Here is a 20,000-nt window from a genome sequence, read left to right as displayed (position 1 = left end):
AATTTACTATCACAGTTTTTTCCTGTCACATTACCGCAAACACGCACAATCTCTCCCTCACACACACACACACACAACGTGGCTCAAGCTCCAGAGTGCGTTCACTGTAACAGAAATGAGATGCGCAAGAAAGTAGTCCTATCAACATCATTTTAAAGATGATAACATGACAAACATTGAAATGCAACATTTAAACATGTCTTGTGGTGTGGTAACCATGGTATTAGCGGAATAATTGACTCTGGTTTGTTCAATTATTCGAAGGTTAATGCACACCCGAGGTGTAACTCCACTCCACGTCCCACTTTTATGATTGGATAGCAGTTGAATAGTAAACTTACTTGGAGGCTTCTGTGAATTTGTTTAGAGACGTCAGGGCTCCAGACTGCGACCAAATGGTCGCATTTTGCGACCAAAATTTGAGAGTGTGCGACTGAATTTTACATCCAGTCGCACATTTGCTACCAGTAAATTTGCCTCCCCCACCCTCCGTATTTTTTTATACATTAAACGTGGAAGGGGCACGTCAATGATCAATGAAATGAGCAATGAAATAATCAATGAGACGCGAGCGCACACGCACGCAAACACACACACACTCGCACTCGCACACACACACACTCGCAAACATACTCACGAGACGCGAGCACACACTCGCGTTTCATTGAGTGATGCCTGTCTGTGAGGCGGCCAATGCGTGTGAGAAGAATAGGAAATGGCCACTGTAAGTGGCTAAAATGCGTGGAGGGGGAGGGGCCTAGAGATAATCGAGCGCGCGTAAACATCTGTGGGAAGGAAACGGAGACAAATATCATCACAACCTGATATGTGACCCTGGACAACAAGACCAGTCGTAAATCGCACGGGTATATTTCTGACAAAAGACGAAAATACATTGTTAGGGTCAAAATGATCAATTTTTATTTTATGTCAAAAATCGTTAGTATATTAAGTAAAGATCATGTTCCATGAAGATATTTTGTAAATTTCCTACCCTAAATATGTCAAAACTTTATTTTTGTGAGTCGATCCCTTAATATCGCGAACAAAAAATGGTCAGAAACATGCCTACAAAGTTAACTCGCTGCTGTCCGCTCTATGAAAACTACCCATTCAAGTTTGCTATCTATGTAAAGTTAAGAGATTCCGCTTTCAAGTTAATCTACTCTCTTCTATGTCATTACAAGGGTAAGCCAATAGAGAGTGTTAAAACAAACCTGTTTCCTCTTAGCAACGGCCTGCTATAGCGTCTCACGTGCGCAGCGTACACAATCCGTCATGATCAAGCTTCAAAACATGGATTCTGATGGAAGCGTGTTTGCTCAATCTAAACACTAATGACAGCAATAATTTAACGAACCTAGTAAATGATTGTTTCGCAAATCATTGGGAAGATAATACAGAATGTCCAGAGACCGGCTTGACATAAGGGGATGCCCCGGAAGACGACGAATTCAATCAATGTTTAGATCGCTTCGACTCCGTGACATGAAGGAATACAAAGTGTTCACTGCGGACTCAGAATTCAACCCGCTTGAGTGGGAAAATTCTTCAAAGTTCAGGTCAGTTAGTCACAAACGTTCTTAAATACCTTCTTTACAAAGTAGTGGTTTTCATGAGTTGTTTATGTCAAAGTTATGCCAATTTTGCTCTGACAAAATGTAAACAAAACATCATCTTAGCATGTAGATCTGCCTCTGTTAATGATGATTCGTTGCCAGCTCAAGTGTAAAATTGTATATGTTCCTGGAGAATTATTTTTATGAAATTTTGTGTGTATACAGTTTAAGCTGTGGTAAATCAATGGTGTAAGTTTCATTTATTTCCCATCATTAGTAATATGCGTTGCTAAGGACTACTTCTGGAAAACTTTATAGGCGATTTTCTCAATATTTAGATTTTTCCCACTCTCAGATTCCAGAATTTAAAATGGTTATATCTCGGCCAAATAGTGTCCTATCATAACAAACTATATACCAATAGAAAGTGTATTTAGTCAGCTTTCATGTGGTGTATAAATCTCATTTTTGAAAAATTTACCCATAAGACTGGTTTTGTCGTCCAGGGTCACATATGTGCGTGTGTCTGAGCTATGAGCAAGCGAACTATTGATTCGTTCATCCGACCTGCGGCTAGTGTACCAGTGCCAGAGTCTACAGTGTCACCATCGGATGATGATGCAGAGTCAGAGGTTGGTGTGGCGAAAAAAAGTCACATTGTAACTGTGAAATGACCGAAAGGTTACTAAGCACTTTGTTACTAAGCACTTTTTTTATTCTGAATGTATGGTATTTTATTTACTATATGTACTGTCATGACAACGATGGTGCTGTCAGTTTACCTTGTTGTTGCATCTTCAAAAGTGCAGAATAAAATGTGACACTGAATTTGAAACAGAACATTGTAATTTCTGCATCTATTATTAAAGTATTTATTAGTAATACAGTGGAAATTAGTAGATTTGGTTAGCATGTTGATTTACGGTATGTGCCCCTAAATTTTCTGGTTGTGCCCCTAAAATTTTCAGTTGGGGGCCACTGTGCTCCTGGTGAAAAAAGTTAGTCTGGAGCCCTGGACGTAACGGTAGGTTATACATTCAACCTATTGGCACAGGATTAGTATTATCTGGGGACCTAGTGTGATTAAATAATGATCTCTCCACATTTGTATTTCATGTTGCGCATTCACACGGGATAAATGAAGCCTGTGATTTTACTCAAATATACTGACTTATTTCCCGGAAGTGATGGCAAGGCTTTGTGTATTGTTTGTAAAGGCTATAGTTGTATTGCGTTTAATGTTATATAACTCTACCTGTCAGCATTTGAGACCCGAACCGGACAAAAGATCCCAGCGATCACGGGTCTCATAGAATGTTACGAGAGTTTCCATGATAAATGAACAAACAGGAGACTCCTGGTAACTTATGGATATCAAAAATAATACCACTTTAATGATCACTTTAAAACAGCCTCCATTATTCACAAACGTTGGATAAATATTTGAAAAATTATATATGAGCCCACAAAATTACAGAGATGCCGATTCGCACGGGCTTAAGATCACAGACAACCTCTGCTATTAATACAAATGACTAGAGGTCCCAAGGTAAGACTAATCTCGTGTTTATAGTGCTGAGTGCAACTCAAGAGATCTCTAACAAAGCAATAGTGACGCCTAGTGCAAAAATGTTTTATTTGCATAAGATTGCTGAACCATTCCCATCAGATCCAATATTGACGGCACAGCAATGCTTTTTCATTTTAAACTCTCCAGAAATCCAGTGTTGACCTGTGCCTTGTTCACGAAGGAATCCGCTGTAAAGTTTTACCCACTTGTGCTGGACCCTCTTGAAAAATAAACTTCAACCACATATTGCTAATGTTGGAATCTGAAGGAAGATTCTGCAGCGACTGTATTCTTCCACAAACAGTCACTGACTGCACAATATTTAGCTATCTTTAATCTTTATCTGTTTGTTTATTGCTTGCTTGCTCTATCTGGTTCCCCCAACTTGTGTTACTTCAGTTCTCTCATGCGTGAACTAGTGGGCGTGGCTAGAGAAGTAGCCGTAGATGTTCTTCTATGGAGGTGGTGTTCAATCTAGAAGCATTCAAGGACCTGCCAATAACAGTTGTCATTTCAGTAACATGGACCTTTTCAGTTCTGACACTTCCAGGATGTAAACCAACAGGAATGATATTATATAATGGCAGACATGGCACATATAAAATATTGCAGTTTCTGTTATTCCCTCTGATGTAACTCCAGGAATGGTTTCAGCCCTACTGGAGTTCAGTTTACAATGTGTGATTTTGAGCATGAAATTAACAGTTTAGCCAATTATGTGTTTTAGTTGTGTTGCGGTGTTAAGAGTTTAGGAAATTATTTTTTTGAAAAATTGTAATTCATCGCCCCTTTAAAGTGTGAATGTGTGCAGCAGGTAAACTCTGCGCTCTTTCTACGTCGTTCATGAAAACCTGTGCAAAACATTTCTTCTCCTGAGCGGGAAACGGCATTTTTATTCATATCCTGACATTTCATGCCTCCACCGGAAGAACATTTTGCCTTTGCGAGAGAAAATATTGTGTTTTTAAGCGTCAGACAAGCGTGTGTAAAGTCACAGTGTAGTGTTTTACTCTAGAAGAGAGAGAGAATAAAAGAAACAGTGCCACAGGTCTGTGGGTAATTATATGCTGCTGGCTGGCGTCTTTTGTTCTGAGCGGCTGTAAAATGGTGCGGAAGGAAAGCGAGAGGACAGGTTAAACTATAGAGGAGATGTCTCATCATTAAACACACTCTCTCTCCCTTGCCCGCCCGCTCGCTCTCTCTCTTTGTTAGCAGGGCGTAACGACCTGTGAGTGTGTGTGTAAAGGTATGTCTGTAATTCAAAGACCTTCAGGTCCTTTGTGACATCATAAAAGCTGGTCCAATAAGAGCACATAAAGGAATCCTTTGATATGAGCACTCAAGATTCTCTTTTTTTTTAAGACAAGCTCTGATGAGATGATACATTTCACAATGTTTTACTGTAGTCACCTACAAGGATCATTAACTCTTAAAAGTAGATTATTCATTTGCAAACTTGAGAGATTAAAGTGCAGTGCAATAATTCAGTTTGTTTGAATAAAAGTGTGTGTCAGATGAATAACTGTAGAGCTTCACGCAGAAGGGCGAGGTTTATTTTTACACAAAAACCCACCTTTGCGGTTCTTTGTTGTTTGTAGCTCCTCCCTCGTCCTGTGAGGCGTGTCCGGGTTGATTTCAACGGCCGTCCGTTCACACCCCGCGCCCTCAGGACCTCACAGATGGAGCCTGTTGTCCATCAGAAGAACACATTCAAATCCATCAGTTATTGTGAACTAAAGCTGTTTGTGAGTGTTGTAATAAGACTGAGCGGTGTTGCAGACTGACTGACAGCTTTAGACAGGATTCTTGAGTTATTGTGTCTCTGGTGTTGTGAAAGGTTGTGTATATATAAATGTTCCCATTGATGTGCCGATGGGTTATTTTGACAGCTTTTGCTTTCAACTTTTTAATTGGTAGCAAATCCATTTACAATGAGCCCAGTTTTGACATTGTGTCCTACCAGCATAAAATCACTTGGTGCTCTTGAAGAAGCCGCTCTCTCTCGTTCACAGGAGATAATGGTGAGAGTTTTCAAACACACTTGTGGAAGTGACCGGCGACATTGTTTACCTTCACTCCTGTTAGTTCTGCATAATTTCACATGTTGTTTTTTAGCCTTCATTCTGTCTTTTGTGTTCACTCAAGTCACACAGCTTGTGTATGAATCCACCTCATCTACTCATTGTGATGTTTTGTGTTGACAAAACTTTTTGTGTTGTTTTCTCATTTGTAAATCACAAAATGTTTTTCTCTTTCTACACAAACGACAAACATCTCTCATTTGTGATACTGGCTTGTGTATATTTCACGCTGCTGATGTTTTAGTGGAGATAATGATAAACTCTGAAGCAGGCCTTTAAGTCACATTGTCTGGTAATGTCTGGATCATAATGTCTTCCATACTGGAGGGATTGTACTCTTCAAAAAAATGAAACTATTTTAAAACAATATGGATTTCACAGTAATGATACTTTTCCAACTGAGAATGAAAGGATTGTCAGACATGCATCAGCGCAGCATTCATCATAAAAGAGATTAGAAGACCATATCCACCTTATGTTTGATGTAAAAATGGGTGTTTGTGTTTAGACTTCTGGTGAGCCACTATAGCTAATGGCACTGTCGTATCACGAGAGAAACAAGTCCCAAAGGTACGAGTGTAATGTGTGCAGTTAGAGGTCAATTATTTAAGTCTACTGGATGTCCGTTCTCCTGGACACTTCACCTACATGACAACAATAACTAATAAACTTCAAAGATTATGTCTAAACAAAACAAATTCAGCACGATTGAATAAACAGTAAATAGTGGTATAATAATATTAGCAGCAGTTCAAATGTAGCTGTTAGTAGAGCAGGGAGATATATATCGCGGTTCACACTAATTATACATGTCTAAATCGATTCTGAAATGAATTCGATGTTTTCTGCACAGCTCTTCCTTGAACTACGGTTGTTTGATCAGTAGGAAGAACTAATCAATACGAGATTGAGTCGTTTATAACTTACATTTGAAAAAGCAACACTCCTCAAATATCATCACTATAAATAAACTTTATTATCATGAAAATACCTGAAAAGGTTTGGAGAACAGCGATAGAATATGACCACTGGCATTTCCTGGAACGAGTTGTTCTTCTTCTGTTTCCCATATTTGCCGTTTCTGCGCAAGAGCGCCCTCTGGCTTTCGGATGTGGCAGCATTTAACCGTAAATCATTGAGAAACTGAGAGTATAAGAATCGCACCATATATCGCTCAGCCCTAGCTGTTAGCATGTTTATATGTATTTAGTAGTTTAAAACTTGACAGAATAACGCAAAGCTTCCTGCCAGTGGATCACAGCTACAACAGTTACAGGACATTATACATATTCATTCATTTAACAGACGCTTTTATCTAAATCATATTTAACATTTTGTCAACACGCTAAACAGTTCTGATAGCCTAGTTTAGCAGGCCATGTTACTATGAGGATTACAACGGAAATAAAACAAGGGAGAGAATGAACAACATGAAATCATTGTAATTTAATATACATAAAACACACAGTTATTGGTTAGTATGTTATTATAAAGTTGTGATGGATGCTGCAGCTCGGTGGACACATTGTGATGCAAGAGCAACCAGCCGTCTCTATTCTTACATTATTAGTTGTGAGGATTCAGGAATATTGGCTACACTGTGACTGGGATTCACATCTGCTTTTAAAAACACCAATTCGTCCACCAATGTCATGTACACATTTTGACAGACTTTCCAAATGTGCATGTAAGTTACTGTTAACCTTATGTCCCTGTGCTTTCATAACTGTATTAAACACTGAAGTATACTTTAATATTTACTAAAGTTAGGTTCAAATATATTATATTACACAAATTTTTTACTTCAGTCAGCTGTAGTAAACAAATACTAATATTACTAATATTATACTAGTATATACAGTATTTTTATGTGAAAATTTATTCCGAGCATTGAAAATACAAAACTTATTTTATAACAAATTTGATTAAAACTAAAAATGATAAGGTCCTAACCCATTTGTATAACATTAATGTCAATTTATGTGATGACCTGCACTAGTAACAGACGTATACTTGTGCTGTTTAGTCAGTGCTATAAAACTTTAAAACTCGGTAGCACCGGTGCTATGTGTAAAAAAAGTTAATGGTCAGCCCTGAATTGAATTCATTCCCCCTGTCAAAGTCATTGTATGGAATCAAATAACTTGTCCATCTTTGACCATGTAGATTTTAGATTATAAACAGTCACATTTTTTCCATACCTGTATTGTCATCTGCTGTAGATCGGTGTTTTCATCACAGTTTCAAAAGGATTGATGCTTTAAATGTATTCGTCAGATATTTCCATCGGAGCGGAAAAAATGTCTTTACTGTCACTGGCACGCAGAGATGTTTCCCGCAGCGTCTTCATGGCTTCCATAGTTATCCATTGGAGTTTAAATACTCCCGCTCTGGTTCTGCTGCTCACACTAGTATCATCACTCACAGCCGTTACGACACAACTTTGAATTTGTGGGGTCTGATCGGATGATGGAAGTTTTACACACAACTAAAATATACAGTCCTGCACACCATTATTAGCGACCTTGGTAAATATGAAAATAAATCTGCATTGTTTCTCCTTTTGATCTTTTTTATAAAAAATATACAATATTCCAACATTTCATTAAACTATTGCAATTATTGGTACCCATAGAAATATTTGAAGGGTCTGGAGAAATTCTTTATGGAGTAATGACCTCTGTTGACTCTCTGTGTAATCTCAGACCTCATCAGAATGAAAAGAAAACACTTAGAGTTGATTTTCTTATAAATTAGGGTTGTGGGGTGAATTAAATACAAGGGTGCCTATAATTGTGGCCAACATCTGTGGAGGATTTTTTTTTTCAATGTGATATTCCCCCACTTTAAATTGTTTTCCTTCAGTTAAATGTTGGAGTTCTTAGATTTTTAAATAAAAGATCAAAAGGAGAAACAATGCAGATTTATTTTTACAGCCTTCTTTGCTCATGATTTCCAAGAGTCCCATTAATGGTGAGCAGGACTGTATATTTGTTTATGCCTAAAAGGGGAGTTATAAGTACAAAATTGTTGATTCAATTAAAAATACTGTGGTACTGTGATATATTATAGAAATGATTACATATTGTTAATATATTTTGTATTAGCTATATTGAATTGATAACCGTTGTACATGTAAATACTGTATTTGAATATGTAATATGTTACGCTAATAATATGTTAAGTTTCTAGCAGATGTAGCAGTTTAACTACAGTTAACTATAGAGGCATTGAAGCTGTCAAAGTACAAAGTTGTATATTGTTTAGGTTAGAACAAAAATAAATGTCAAAGTAAATTAAATTTGTGTCTGTAGAATTTCCAGTTGACCTGTAAAATACCCTAAATGCATAATGACCTTCAACTGCATTTAATGACAAAGCACTCGCAATTTTACATATTTATTTAAGGGGATAACATGTAAATTATTACTTGATTACATTTCTGGAACTGTAAATTGCTTTTAAAAAACATAATATTTCTGTCATATTAAATTGTGGTTAATTTACTGTCATTTTTTATAGTAATATTTTTCTTACAGCAAAAATCTGTAAAATAACAGGCGTTAACTGTTTAATGAAAAAAAGAAAAATTCTGTAAAAAATACAGCCCATTACCTGTAAAATGTCATGCGTAGTTGGGAGACTGATTGTCTCTCGTGTCTCCAGTGAAATGGATCAGAATAAGGCTTCGTGTGAATATGACACAAGCGTGTCTGCAGGGCATCATGATGTGTAATTGAGATGACTTCAGCTCACGTGTGGCAGGTTTACAGTATGAAGGATGGATGTTGGAGTTTGTATGAACGTGGTTTTTTTTTCAGGAAGTATTAGTAAGTGTGTTTTATGAATGTGTGATGATGATGTGAAGCAGTGTTGAACTTGATCAGGGACTGTGAACAGGTTTTGCCCTTGAGGTTCATCAGACACAATAATTCTGTGATGATGTAAATGAAGAGCAGGCTGTTATTTCATTAGCGAGGCTGAATATTTGCACTCATAGATTAGTATGCAAATGAAGCTGTTAGTGTCCTTCCAGCAGCACTGAATGTTCGAGCTGTTTCACATCCATCTGGACATTAAAGCCCTCGGCCCAGACCACACACAATGCATTAAAACAACATTCAGCTGGATGTGAAGGTTCTTCTGCTGGATGATGTGGATTTGTGTGACTTTGAATTCAGTTTGGAGCTCATAAAGCAGAGAAGAGAACCACTGGCAGCGCTCCGTCTTCAGGTCTGTCCAACCATTCTGCAGAGCAGCAAACATCACTGTCAGATGGTGTGTGTGTGTTTGTCAGCACTGTGATGTGTGTAATGTGTGTGTGTGTGTGTGTGTGTGTGTAGGCAGGCGCTTCTGTAGTCCTGAGCTCTCAGTTTCCTCTTGTGTAGATAAATGAACCCCAGCAGAACGACACAGAGAAGATTCAGCGGTTGTTGCACTTTTGTCTACGATTTGAAGATGTTTGCTCTGGTTTAAGGTCTCATTTGTTTGACTGTACGTACACACACACACACACACATTATGCAGAACTTACAAGAAGATATTTTAAAGAACGATGTTAACCAAACAACACTGAACCCCATTGACTATCGACACAAAAACATTGAGACATTTCTCAAAATATCTTTGTTTGTGTTTCACAGAAGAGTCATATACAGGTTTTCAACAACAGGAGGGTAAATAAACGATGTTAAATGATAAATGAAGTGCTTGTTTACAAAATGAGTCACACACTAAAAGCAAACTTGTGTGGAATGTTTCTGTTGCATTGCTCTTGAAATCAGGTCTGTATGGATTTCTTCTCCCGAACTGACAGTATTGTTCAGAAAACACTGATTAACTGCTGGAGTAACATGACTTCACCTGCCTCTGTCTGCAGTGTGACCTCTGTGCCCGCAACATTAGACATCAGACAAAGAGCTGACAGGGACGGCACAGAGAGTGGCGATTAAAGCACAAGTGATGTACTCAATAATATCATTTTGCACATCGTTAAAACAAGATGTATGATATTATCATACAACACATCCCTAACCCTGAAAACACTCTCTGATTTGTGTAAATGTTTTTGTGTAAAACCTTTTTTGTGAAGCCCGATCATGATCTAATCATTTAACATCTCGATGTTGACCAAAGACACTTTTCACTAAAGCGTGTTAACACAGATTTAAGTGCATCTTACTCAATCCAGTCCAACTCTGATGTGTACATGACTGGATTCTTGACAATAAAACACACACACACAAAACTGAACTGAGGAACTACAAACCAACCTGAGCTTCATTACACATATACAGTTGAAAGAAAAAGTATGTGAACCCTTTGGGCTTACTTGGATTTCTTCATAAATTGGTCATAAAATGTGTTCTGATCTTCATCTAAGTCACAACAATAGAGAAACACAGTCTGCTTAAACTAATACCGCACAAACATTATACGTTTTCATGTTTTTATTGAACACAACATGTAAACATTCATAGTGCAGGGTGGAAAAAGTATGTGGACCTTTGGGTTTAATAACTGGTTGACCCTCCTTTGGCAGCAATAACCTCAACCAAACGTTTCCTATAGTTGCAGATCAGACCTGCACAACGGTCAGGAGAAATTTTGGACCGTTCCTCTTTACAAAAGTGTTTCAGTTCAGCAATATTCTTGGGATGTCTGGTGTGAATCGCTCTCTTGAGGTCATGACACAGCATCTCAATCGGGTTGAGGTCAGGACTCTGACTGGGCCACTCCAGAAGGCGTATTTTCTTCTGTTGAAGCCATTCTGTTGTTGATTTACTTCTATGCTTTGGGTCGTTGTCCTGTTGCATCGTCCATCCTCTGTTAAGCTTCAGTTGGCGGACAGATGGTCTTAAGTTTTCCTGCAAAATGTCTTGATAAACTTTGGAATTCATTTTTCCATCGATGACAGTAATCCGTCCAGGGCCTGAGGCAGCAAAGCAGCCCCAAACCATGATGCCCCCTCCACCATATTTCACAGTTGGGATGAGGTTTTGATGTTGGTGTGCTGTGCCTTTTGTTCTCCACACATAGCGTTGTGTGTTCTTTCCAAACAACTCAATTTTGGTTTCATCTGTCCACAGAATGTTTTGCCAGTAGTGCTGTGGAACATCCAGGTGCTCTTTTGCAAACTTCAAACGTGCTGCAATGTTTTTTTTGGACAGCAGTGGCTTCCTCCGTGGTGTCCTCCCATGAAGTCCATTCTTGTTTAATGTTTTCCTTATTGTAGATTTGTCAACAAAAATGTTAGCATGTGCCAGAGATTTCTGTAAGTGTTTAGCTGACACTCTAGGATATTTCTTCACCTCATTGAGCATTCTGCGCTGTGCTCTTGCAGTCATCTTTACAGGACGACCACGCCTAGGGAGTGTAGCAACAGTGCTGAACTTTCTCCATTTGTAGACAATCTGTCTTACCATGGACACATGGACATCAAGGCTTTTAGATATACTTTTGTAGCCCTTTCCAGCTTTATGTAAGTCAACAATTCTTGATCGTAGGTCTTCTGAGAGCTCTTTTGTGCGAGGCATGGTTCACATCAGACAACGCTTCTTCAGAACAGCAAACTCAAAACTGGTGTGTGTTTTTTATTGGACAGGCCAGCTTTAATCAACACATCCAATCTCATCACATTGATTGGACCCCAGGTTGGCTGACTCCTGGCTCCAATTAGCTCTTGGAGAAGTCATTAGTCTAGGGTTTCACATACTTTATCCACCCTGCACTATGAATGTTTACATGTTGTGTTCAATAAAAACATGAAAACGTATAATGTTTGTGCGGTATTAGTTTAATCAGACTGTGTTTCTCTATTGTTGTGACTTAGATGAAGATCAGAACACATTTTATGACCAATTTGTGTGTGTGTGTGTGTGTGTGTGTGTGTATGTGCTCTATGAGGTCATATGTCACATGATTAATGATTGAAATGGTGTGTTTTAGTGAAGGCCTACTGTACCTTTAAGGGGCTTAACCAAAGTGACTTTGACATTAAAAGTTCTAATAAAATAAGATGAAAATGACAATTATTAAGTTATATAAAGCATTACTTTTATTCAAGCAAACTGTTTTATCATTTTCAAAAAATAACTTTTCAGCCCACAATAGCCAACTGAATTAAGCAGTCTTACTAAATGATCAAAGCTCATTCACATCTTGCATTCTTTGTGGTTCACTTGAAATGATTCAACAATCTCTTTTTTCAGTATTATTAATTTTCAAGTAATACACTTATAATTAATCACAATAAAAAAAACATAAACAAAAGTTTACTGGCTGGAAACCTCATTTTTCTTTGTTCAAAGTTAAGCTAGCTGAATATGTGGAAACTATCTGAAGTTCTACTCATTTTAAAGCTATGGAAACTGTATCTCTGTATTCATACTTTGTGGCTTCTTAAGATGTAATTTTTTTACAAAATTATTTAAGGCAAGTCTGTATGATTCAATGATCTCTTATATTATCAAGTGACTGAAAAGTTCAATAGTTTAAGTGAATCGCTTCAAATGAGTCGTTCAGAACGCAATGTGTGTTCATACTGGTGAACTCACTGTGTACGATTCAACAACCCAACGGCACAGCTGAAGACAGTACAATGATGGATGTCATGTTGATTTTAGACATCTCTAGAAAGTAAACATACTTTGATGTAAAACAACAGCCGTGAACACAGGCTGGCTCTTGTTCTGCAACTCTTTTAGCGCCTCAGTGTGCTGATAAGGAAACAGCGCTACCACTGTGGCCTAATGCTGCTACTGCAGTTACAAATGACAGTCTGTTAAATGCTCGCAGCCTTTCTTGTGAAGACACCCAACACAGTTTTTGTGAGTCTGAGGCGGCACAAGATTTGACAGAGGCGGCCGTGTCCAATTTCTCTTTGCAGGAAAAACCCTGCATCCTGAGTCAAACACACTCCAGACGGCCTCACACCACCTCAGATAAGAGAGAGAGTTCATGACATCATGAGGAAACACAGCAGTGTGCTGTTCTCTCATAATAAATCACACGCTTGTGATCATAGAAACCACAGTTATAACATACATGATCATCAAATGTGCTGTGTGTTGCTTCCTAATGAAGTGTTTCGAGCAAGTGTTTGTTTGTTTGAGTGCTCACTATAACTCATCTGCTGTGTGTTTGTCAGCGTGACTAAATGTTTGTTTGTGTGTTTGTTTCAGGGGGCTGTGGCTTTGATGACGGACCTGCACAATGTGATTACCAGCAGGATCCTTACGATGATTTCGACTGGACTCACGTGAGCGCTCAAGAAGTGCCCTTCCTGCCCTCAGATCTGCCTCAGGGTGAGTGTCCAACAATCATGTGCAGACTCAACCGAAAGGGGCCACACAGCAGGGTCTTATTGTGTACGCAGAGAACACCAATTTCTTGCTCTCTCTGAAAACTCTTCAGTCATTTACATGACAAAACCTGTGAAGTGCTGAAGGGGAAAGAGGAGCGTCGTTCGGCACACAATTAAGCTTATAAATGTGTTGAAAGACGAGGGAATGTGAAGCGTCACGACCTTCACCGCCGTTCACCTCTCTTGCCTTTCAGACGGGAGGAATTAAAGCATTTCACTCTCTGCTTCATCCCATAATTAATAAGATATTAAGTTATTAATGAAGGCAGGAGAACAGAGAAGGTCAGACAGACACACCTTCATTAGAAGAGGACCTGAAGGAGAACACAACCACATTGTCAGGTCTTTGTGATAATGGCTGGACAAACACGTTTGAACAAATGAAGTGAACATGAAGCACAATGATGTCACCTGTGTGTGTGTGTGTGTGTGTGTATCTGTATTGGTGTGTTTGTATGCATCCGAGTTTGTCAATCTGCCTGTGTGTGTGTGTCTATTTCATCTCCATTTGTTCATCTTTTGAAATCAGAGCATTGAAGAAAATGTGTGTTGTGTGTGTCGGTGTTGTGGAGGTTATTGCAGACACACCAACTTCATTGTGTAAGTGAGAAAGAGTCAAACCCACATCATTCCAGCACAGGGAGGAGATCTGGCCGTACACGTCTTCTCAAATGATCCAGAAGATATTTCAAACACTTTACATAAAATAACCCTCAGTTCACCTGTGTGATCTAATGTGACACTGTAAACATCAATAAATTATGTTTCACTTTATGTCGGGTGGTTCTTGTCTCCATGTCGGGCAGATAAATCCATTAATGCACGGCTAGCATAGAATTATCCCTATGTTGTGTGTTTGTGATACCAGTGTGTTGTGTGATGTGTGTTTGTGTTACCAGTGTTTATTGTGTAAGATGTGTGTTTGAGATAGCAGTGTGATGTGTGTTTGTGATACCAGTGTGTTGTGTGATGTGTGTTTGTGATACCAGTGTGATGTGTGTTTGTGTTACCAGTGTTTATTGTGTAAGATGTGTGTTTGTGTTACCAGTGTTTATTGTGTAAGATGTGTGTTTGTGTTACCAGTGTTTATTGTGTAAGATGTGTGTTTGAGATAGCAGTGTGATGTGTGTTTGTGATACCAGTGTGTTGTGTGATGTGTGTTTGTGTTACCAGTGTTTATTGTGTAAGATGTGTGTTTGAGATAGCAGTGTGATGTGTGTTTGTGATACCAGTGTGTTGTGTGTTGTGTGATGTGTGTTTGTGATACCAGTGTGATGTGTGTTTGTGTTACCAGTGTTTATTGTGTAAGATGTGTGTTTGAGATAGCAGTGTGATGTGTGTTTGTGATACCAGTGTGTTGTGTGATGTGTGTTTGTGTTACCAGTGTTTATTGTGTAAGATGTGTGTTTGCGATAGCAGTGTGATGTGTGTTTGTGATACCAGTGTGTGGTGTGATGTGTGTTTGTGATACCAGTGTGATGTGTGTTTGTGTTACCAGTGTTTATTGTGTAAGATGTGTGTTTGTGATAGCAGTGTGTTGTGTGATGTGTGTTTGTGTTACCAGTGTTTATTGTGTAAGATGTGTGTTTGTGTTACTAGTGTTTATTGTGTAAGATGTGTGTTTGTGTTACCAGTGTTTATTGTGTAAGATGTGTGTTTGTGATAGCAGTGTGTTGTGTGATGTGTGTTTGTGTTACCAGTGTTTATTGTGTAAGATGTGTGTTTGTGTTACCAGTGTTTATTGTGTAAGATGTGTGTTTGTGTTACCAGTGTTTATTGTGTAAGATGTGTGTCTGAGATAGCAGTGTGTTGTTTGAGTGATGTGGGTTTGTGTGGTGAAAGCTCTTGAGAGTGTAGTTGTAGATGATTGTGTTTCAGTACAGTTTTCCGCTCTACATCTCCTGACCTGTGTTTGCCTGACAAAAGACACAAAGAGACGTTTCTCCTCTCAATGTGGGTCACTCCCGTCACACCAGAGCCATTTTACACAAACACACAGCTCGTGTGTGTGACATGTTGTTGATCATCGGTGTTACGTTGTGTGCGTTTGTTTGTGTGTTTTAGTGGTGGATCTCTTGAGTTCTCTGGTGGTGTTCTTAGGTTAAGGGAAGGGGGTTGCTGGAGAAAGACACATGACAGATTCCACATTGATGAAGACAGATGGATGAGTGTGGAGGTGAAGGGTTTGAACAGCAGATGAGCTCCGGGACAGACCGGCCTTCATCTCTTCACTGCCAAAAAACAACAACCCATTTCACTCGTTCACGTCCCAGAAACAATCAATGTTGAGCCGTGGATCGCATATCTGCTCAGATTTCAGTTATGACTTGACCTGCTCTCATCACCGATTCTCTTTTCATGGTTTAGAAGTATGACAGGAATTCGCAGTCAGTAACATTTATACTTGAAATGTTAGAAATGCCACTTATCTGGATAATCACTTCACAGACTGAAACTACATGTGAACGTTCATTCCTGTAAAAAACTCTTCTGTAATCAGAGGTCATTTACATAACCAGTCTTAAAGGTACAGTAACACATTGTTTATTTGTCGAGGCGCAGAAGTGAAAGGTGTTTTCTGACAGCTCTGGGTGCGTCAGCATGTGTGGTTTTGGCAGACGCTTGTAAGAAGAACATCACTTACTTCATGCTCTGATTCAGCTGAAGATCTCAGCACACTAATGTACATCACACACACACACTCGTTTCTCCTCCTCGCTCTGTTTCCCTTCATTACTAAACCCAAAATGGTTCAAGGGGTCAACTCATCACATGTGACCGGAGGTCCAGTTCAAATCTTACTCTGTTCAATATACAGCTGAGGAAACAATGAAGGATGTTGAAGTAAAATACTTTTTGTTTCTTTTCGTGAAATAGTGACAAAATTTCTCCCAAATTCCACAAAATATTTGTATTTATTTCAGCAAAAAATAAAACGGGATAAATCAGTAAAAAACAAAAAGATGCATAGATGTTGAATAGATGTTGAAAACTGTAAAGAAAACAAGTTGATATTTAAAAAAGAAATGTATGATCAGTTCGATATAACATAGATTTGTTGTTTTTAAGCGTCACATCGCTGAAGTTTGTTTCTCTTGTGATTCAACACACACACACACACTGGACTGAAACACACACAATGATGAATCAAGACTAATCTTTCTCTGGCTTTTTAAATTGTGTTATGGTGATTTTTCAGCGTCTGTTGACGGCTTGTTCATGTCGTTGTGTGATCCTGATCAGATTGATGGGAATGCTCATGTGTTCATTTAGTGAATGAACGGGACTCTGTGTAGACGGGACTCTTCCTGATTATATTTGTGTGTGATATGAAAGAATGCAATAAAGATGTAAAAACATCAAAGAGCATTAGATCAACACGGCTTTACTTCACAAAAGTGCTTCTGAGAAACGCTGCAGTACAGAGTCTCGAGGCTTTAGTTTCTGATGAAACCCCACAGTGTGTGTTAGCCACAACATCTTCATATGTGTTGTGTGAGCTGTTCTTCTGCAGCATTCACTAAAATGTAAAAACTAAACTAAACAACAGACATGTAAATGCAGTGAAGAAAAGCAGATGTGTAGAAGATTGTGTGTTTCAGATGTAAATGTTGTTCTTGACGGTCTGCTGGATTTGGTTGCAGAGGAGATGAGCGGACAGAAGAAACTGAAAACCTCATCTGTCTTCTCCTTCACATACAGTCGTTTTTCTCTTCATTGACATCAAATGTGTTCTAGTAAATATTATGCTGTCCAATCACTGCTGTGTCCTGAGTCTAGGGCGGGACTTCCTGTTTATATGACCAATAGAAGATGGAGGGAATGTTATGGAAATTTACCTTATCACCATTTCTCTTTAAAGTGACACAACTCAGAAAAATTGTGTTTTTTTATCACTGGGCACAGATTACAGACTAAAGACACATTTAAAATCTGTAATAATCTGTGCGTGTGCGTGTGTGTGTGCGCGCGTGTGTGTGTGCGTGTGTGCGTGTGTGCGTGTGTGTGCGTGCGTTCATGTGTGCGTTCGTGTGTGTGTGCGTGCGTGCGTGCGTGCGTGTGTGTGCGTGAGTGTGGAGAGAGAGAGATGAACAGATGTCTGTTGGTTCAGACAAATGGTGGTGATGTTTCTCCTCTTCACCATCTGATGTCCGTCCTCTGGGCGTTTTTTCAATCCCATGTTTAAAGAACTGGAACCAGATCCTGGACGGTTCCGTCTGACTCCTCCTGACATCTTGAAACACTTTCTGCAAAAGAGAGATGATGATTTCATCCAAACCTCTAAGAAACTTGTGTGTGCTTGTAGCTGGTTTTAAGTCGATGTTTGTTTTTGTATTTTATGAAAACTCGAAATGTGTGAAAGCTATGTTGCTCTGTATCAAACACAACGTCGCCATTCAAAGAGAAGAACATTCTTTCCTCATTTATAATATTCACCCACGTCATGTCAAACCTGTATGAGATTCTTCTGCAGAACACAAAAGAAGATGTTTTGAAGAATGTTGATGATCAAACAATACTGAACCTTATTGCCTTCCATTGTAGGAGCACAAAACCACAGAGACTTTTCTCAAAATATCTTCTTTCGTGTTTTTCAACCACATTAGGTAATAAATGATGAGAGTTGAGATTTTTTGCTGAATGATCATCACTTTAAGTCATTAAAGGTGCACGCTGTATGCAGTGTTGTGCAAGTTACTTACAAACCATAATACATTACAGATTACTTGTTACTGTTATTTAAAAGTAATCCCTTACCTTACAATATTACTGTCTCAGAATTGCAATACGTTACATGACTCCTGTATTACTTTTGAGTTTCTTTCACCAAAATAACTACAGAAGTAGAACTTAACATTCTAAAAAAATGTCTTTGTATTTTCAAAAACAAAATACTTTTTGCCAATCAGCCTCTTTTTTAGACTGCTGATTTTATTAATTAACTAGACTGTACAAAAAAATATATATAAAGATTAAATGCATTTAAATACAAAATACTGTTACCAATTAATAGTATTTTGTATTTCAAATGGATGTATTTGAAACACTGCAATCTAATAATTGGTCTATTGGGAAAGTATTTAGTTTGAAATTACAAAAATACTCCAATTAAATGTATTTAAATACAAAATAGTCCCAACCCATCACTGAACTAGATTATAAGAATCCCAGCTGGTCATCATGTAAACATTATCTTATCTTGTCATTGCTGCTGGTCACAGGGATCTTGATAACTATCTTCTTGAAAACAGCCCGATGACCCTCAAAACCCGCCCAAAGGGAATGAAAACTAGCCCAATTATTTTCTGGTGTCCAATCAAGCTAAGAACTAAAAGACATTTCTACTGCTGTATTTACTTATATGAATGGTTTTGTAGGTATTGTATTTATGTTTTGTTCTGTTGAACTCAAACGATGTTTTGGGGGATATAGGAGAGCAAAAACCTCTGTGTCACCTTTGACTACCATTATGATCGTTTCTGCTATGGTAGTCAATGATGCAAAATAATGTTCAGTTTCTAACATTCTACCAAATACATTTGTGTTTAAATGAACAAAGACATTGATACAGGTTTGGAACAACTAGAGGGCGAGTAATACATAACAGGATTTTGTGTTGGGTGTCACTTTAAAAAAAATCCCTCGAGGCCACGCACGGAAATGGACGAGAAACGTGTTTTCTGTTTGTAAGACATGCAAAAAGTTGCTTAAGAAATAATCATGGTTACATTTATTTCATATGTATAATGTGAACAAGCACGTCAATGTTTTAGTTGTTCTAGACTGCGTATAGCGCTGCTCAAACATAATATTTGCAGCCGGAAGAATCAAGTGTTGTACAGTCACGAGTAAATTCTTTCATTGTTCAACGTGGCATTCACCTGATGAAACATTGTTAAAAACATAACTCTGATGCATTGTCTAATAACAGCGCTATATGCTTGTGTTTGGTTGAGCTGATCTCCCGCGTCTCTACCTGTACTGTAGCCTGTCTGTCAGACTCGTTCCTTACACTTTTGAAAACGGACCAGTCCTGAAGTTGCCAGGTATTCATCCGAGTGTGAAATACATTAAGAATCTCATCAGTTAACATTTATCCTTAGAATATAAATAACATTTTTGGCTCCATAACTTTTCCCGCAACTGCATATTCAAAACAGCCCAATTGTGCTGGAAAACCGCGACCCTGGAAACACTAGCGCTATGTTTACAGCGCACCGGGTGAGACCAATAGCCTCAGACTTTTAGCTCAGAGACTGAAATCATGTCAGCCAGAGGGAGATGAATGACACCACATTTAAATTTAGTCATTTAGCAGACGCTTTTATCCAAAGAAACTTACAGGTGGGGTAGGCAACGGAAGCAATTGGGACAGCATAAGTACAACAAAAGCATAAGTGCAATCAAAAGAGAAGACTAGTCTC

At 38.5% G+C, this 20,000-nt stretch overlaps 1 protein-coding gene across 10 annotated transcripts in view; it reads left to right on the top strand.

The window, feature by feature from the left end:
- Positions 1-20,000, top strand: part of ptprk (protein tyrosine phosphatase receptor type K) — a 174,408-nt gene that overhangs the window by 32,723 nt on the left and 121,685 nt on the right. For all 10 annotated transcript variants that reach the window (XM_056765384.1, XM_056765392.1, XM_056765389.1 and 7 more), the window contains one exon: positions 13,394-13,516. In XM_056765384.1, coding sequence (XP_056621362.1) covers positions 13,394-13,516 — 123 coding nt within the window. The remainder of the gene's footprint in view (positions 1-13,393; positions 13,517-20,000) is intronic.

This window comes from Triplophysa dalaica, chromosome 13 (genome assembly GCF_015846415.1).
Source record: "Triplophysa dalaica isolate WHDGS20190420 chromosome 13, ASM1584641v1, whole genome shotgun sequence".
In the NCBI taxonomy this organism is placed as follows: domain Eukaryota; kingdom Metazoa; phylum Chordata; class Actinopteri; order Cypriniformes; family Nemacheilidae; genus Triplophysa; species Triplophysa dalaica.
This window is presented reverse-complemented; position numbering and strand designations above follow the sequence as displayed.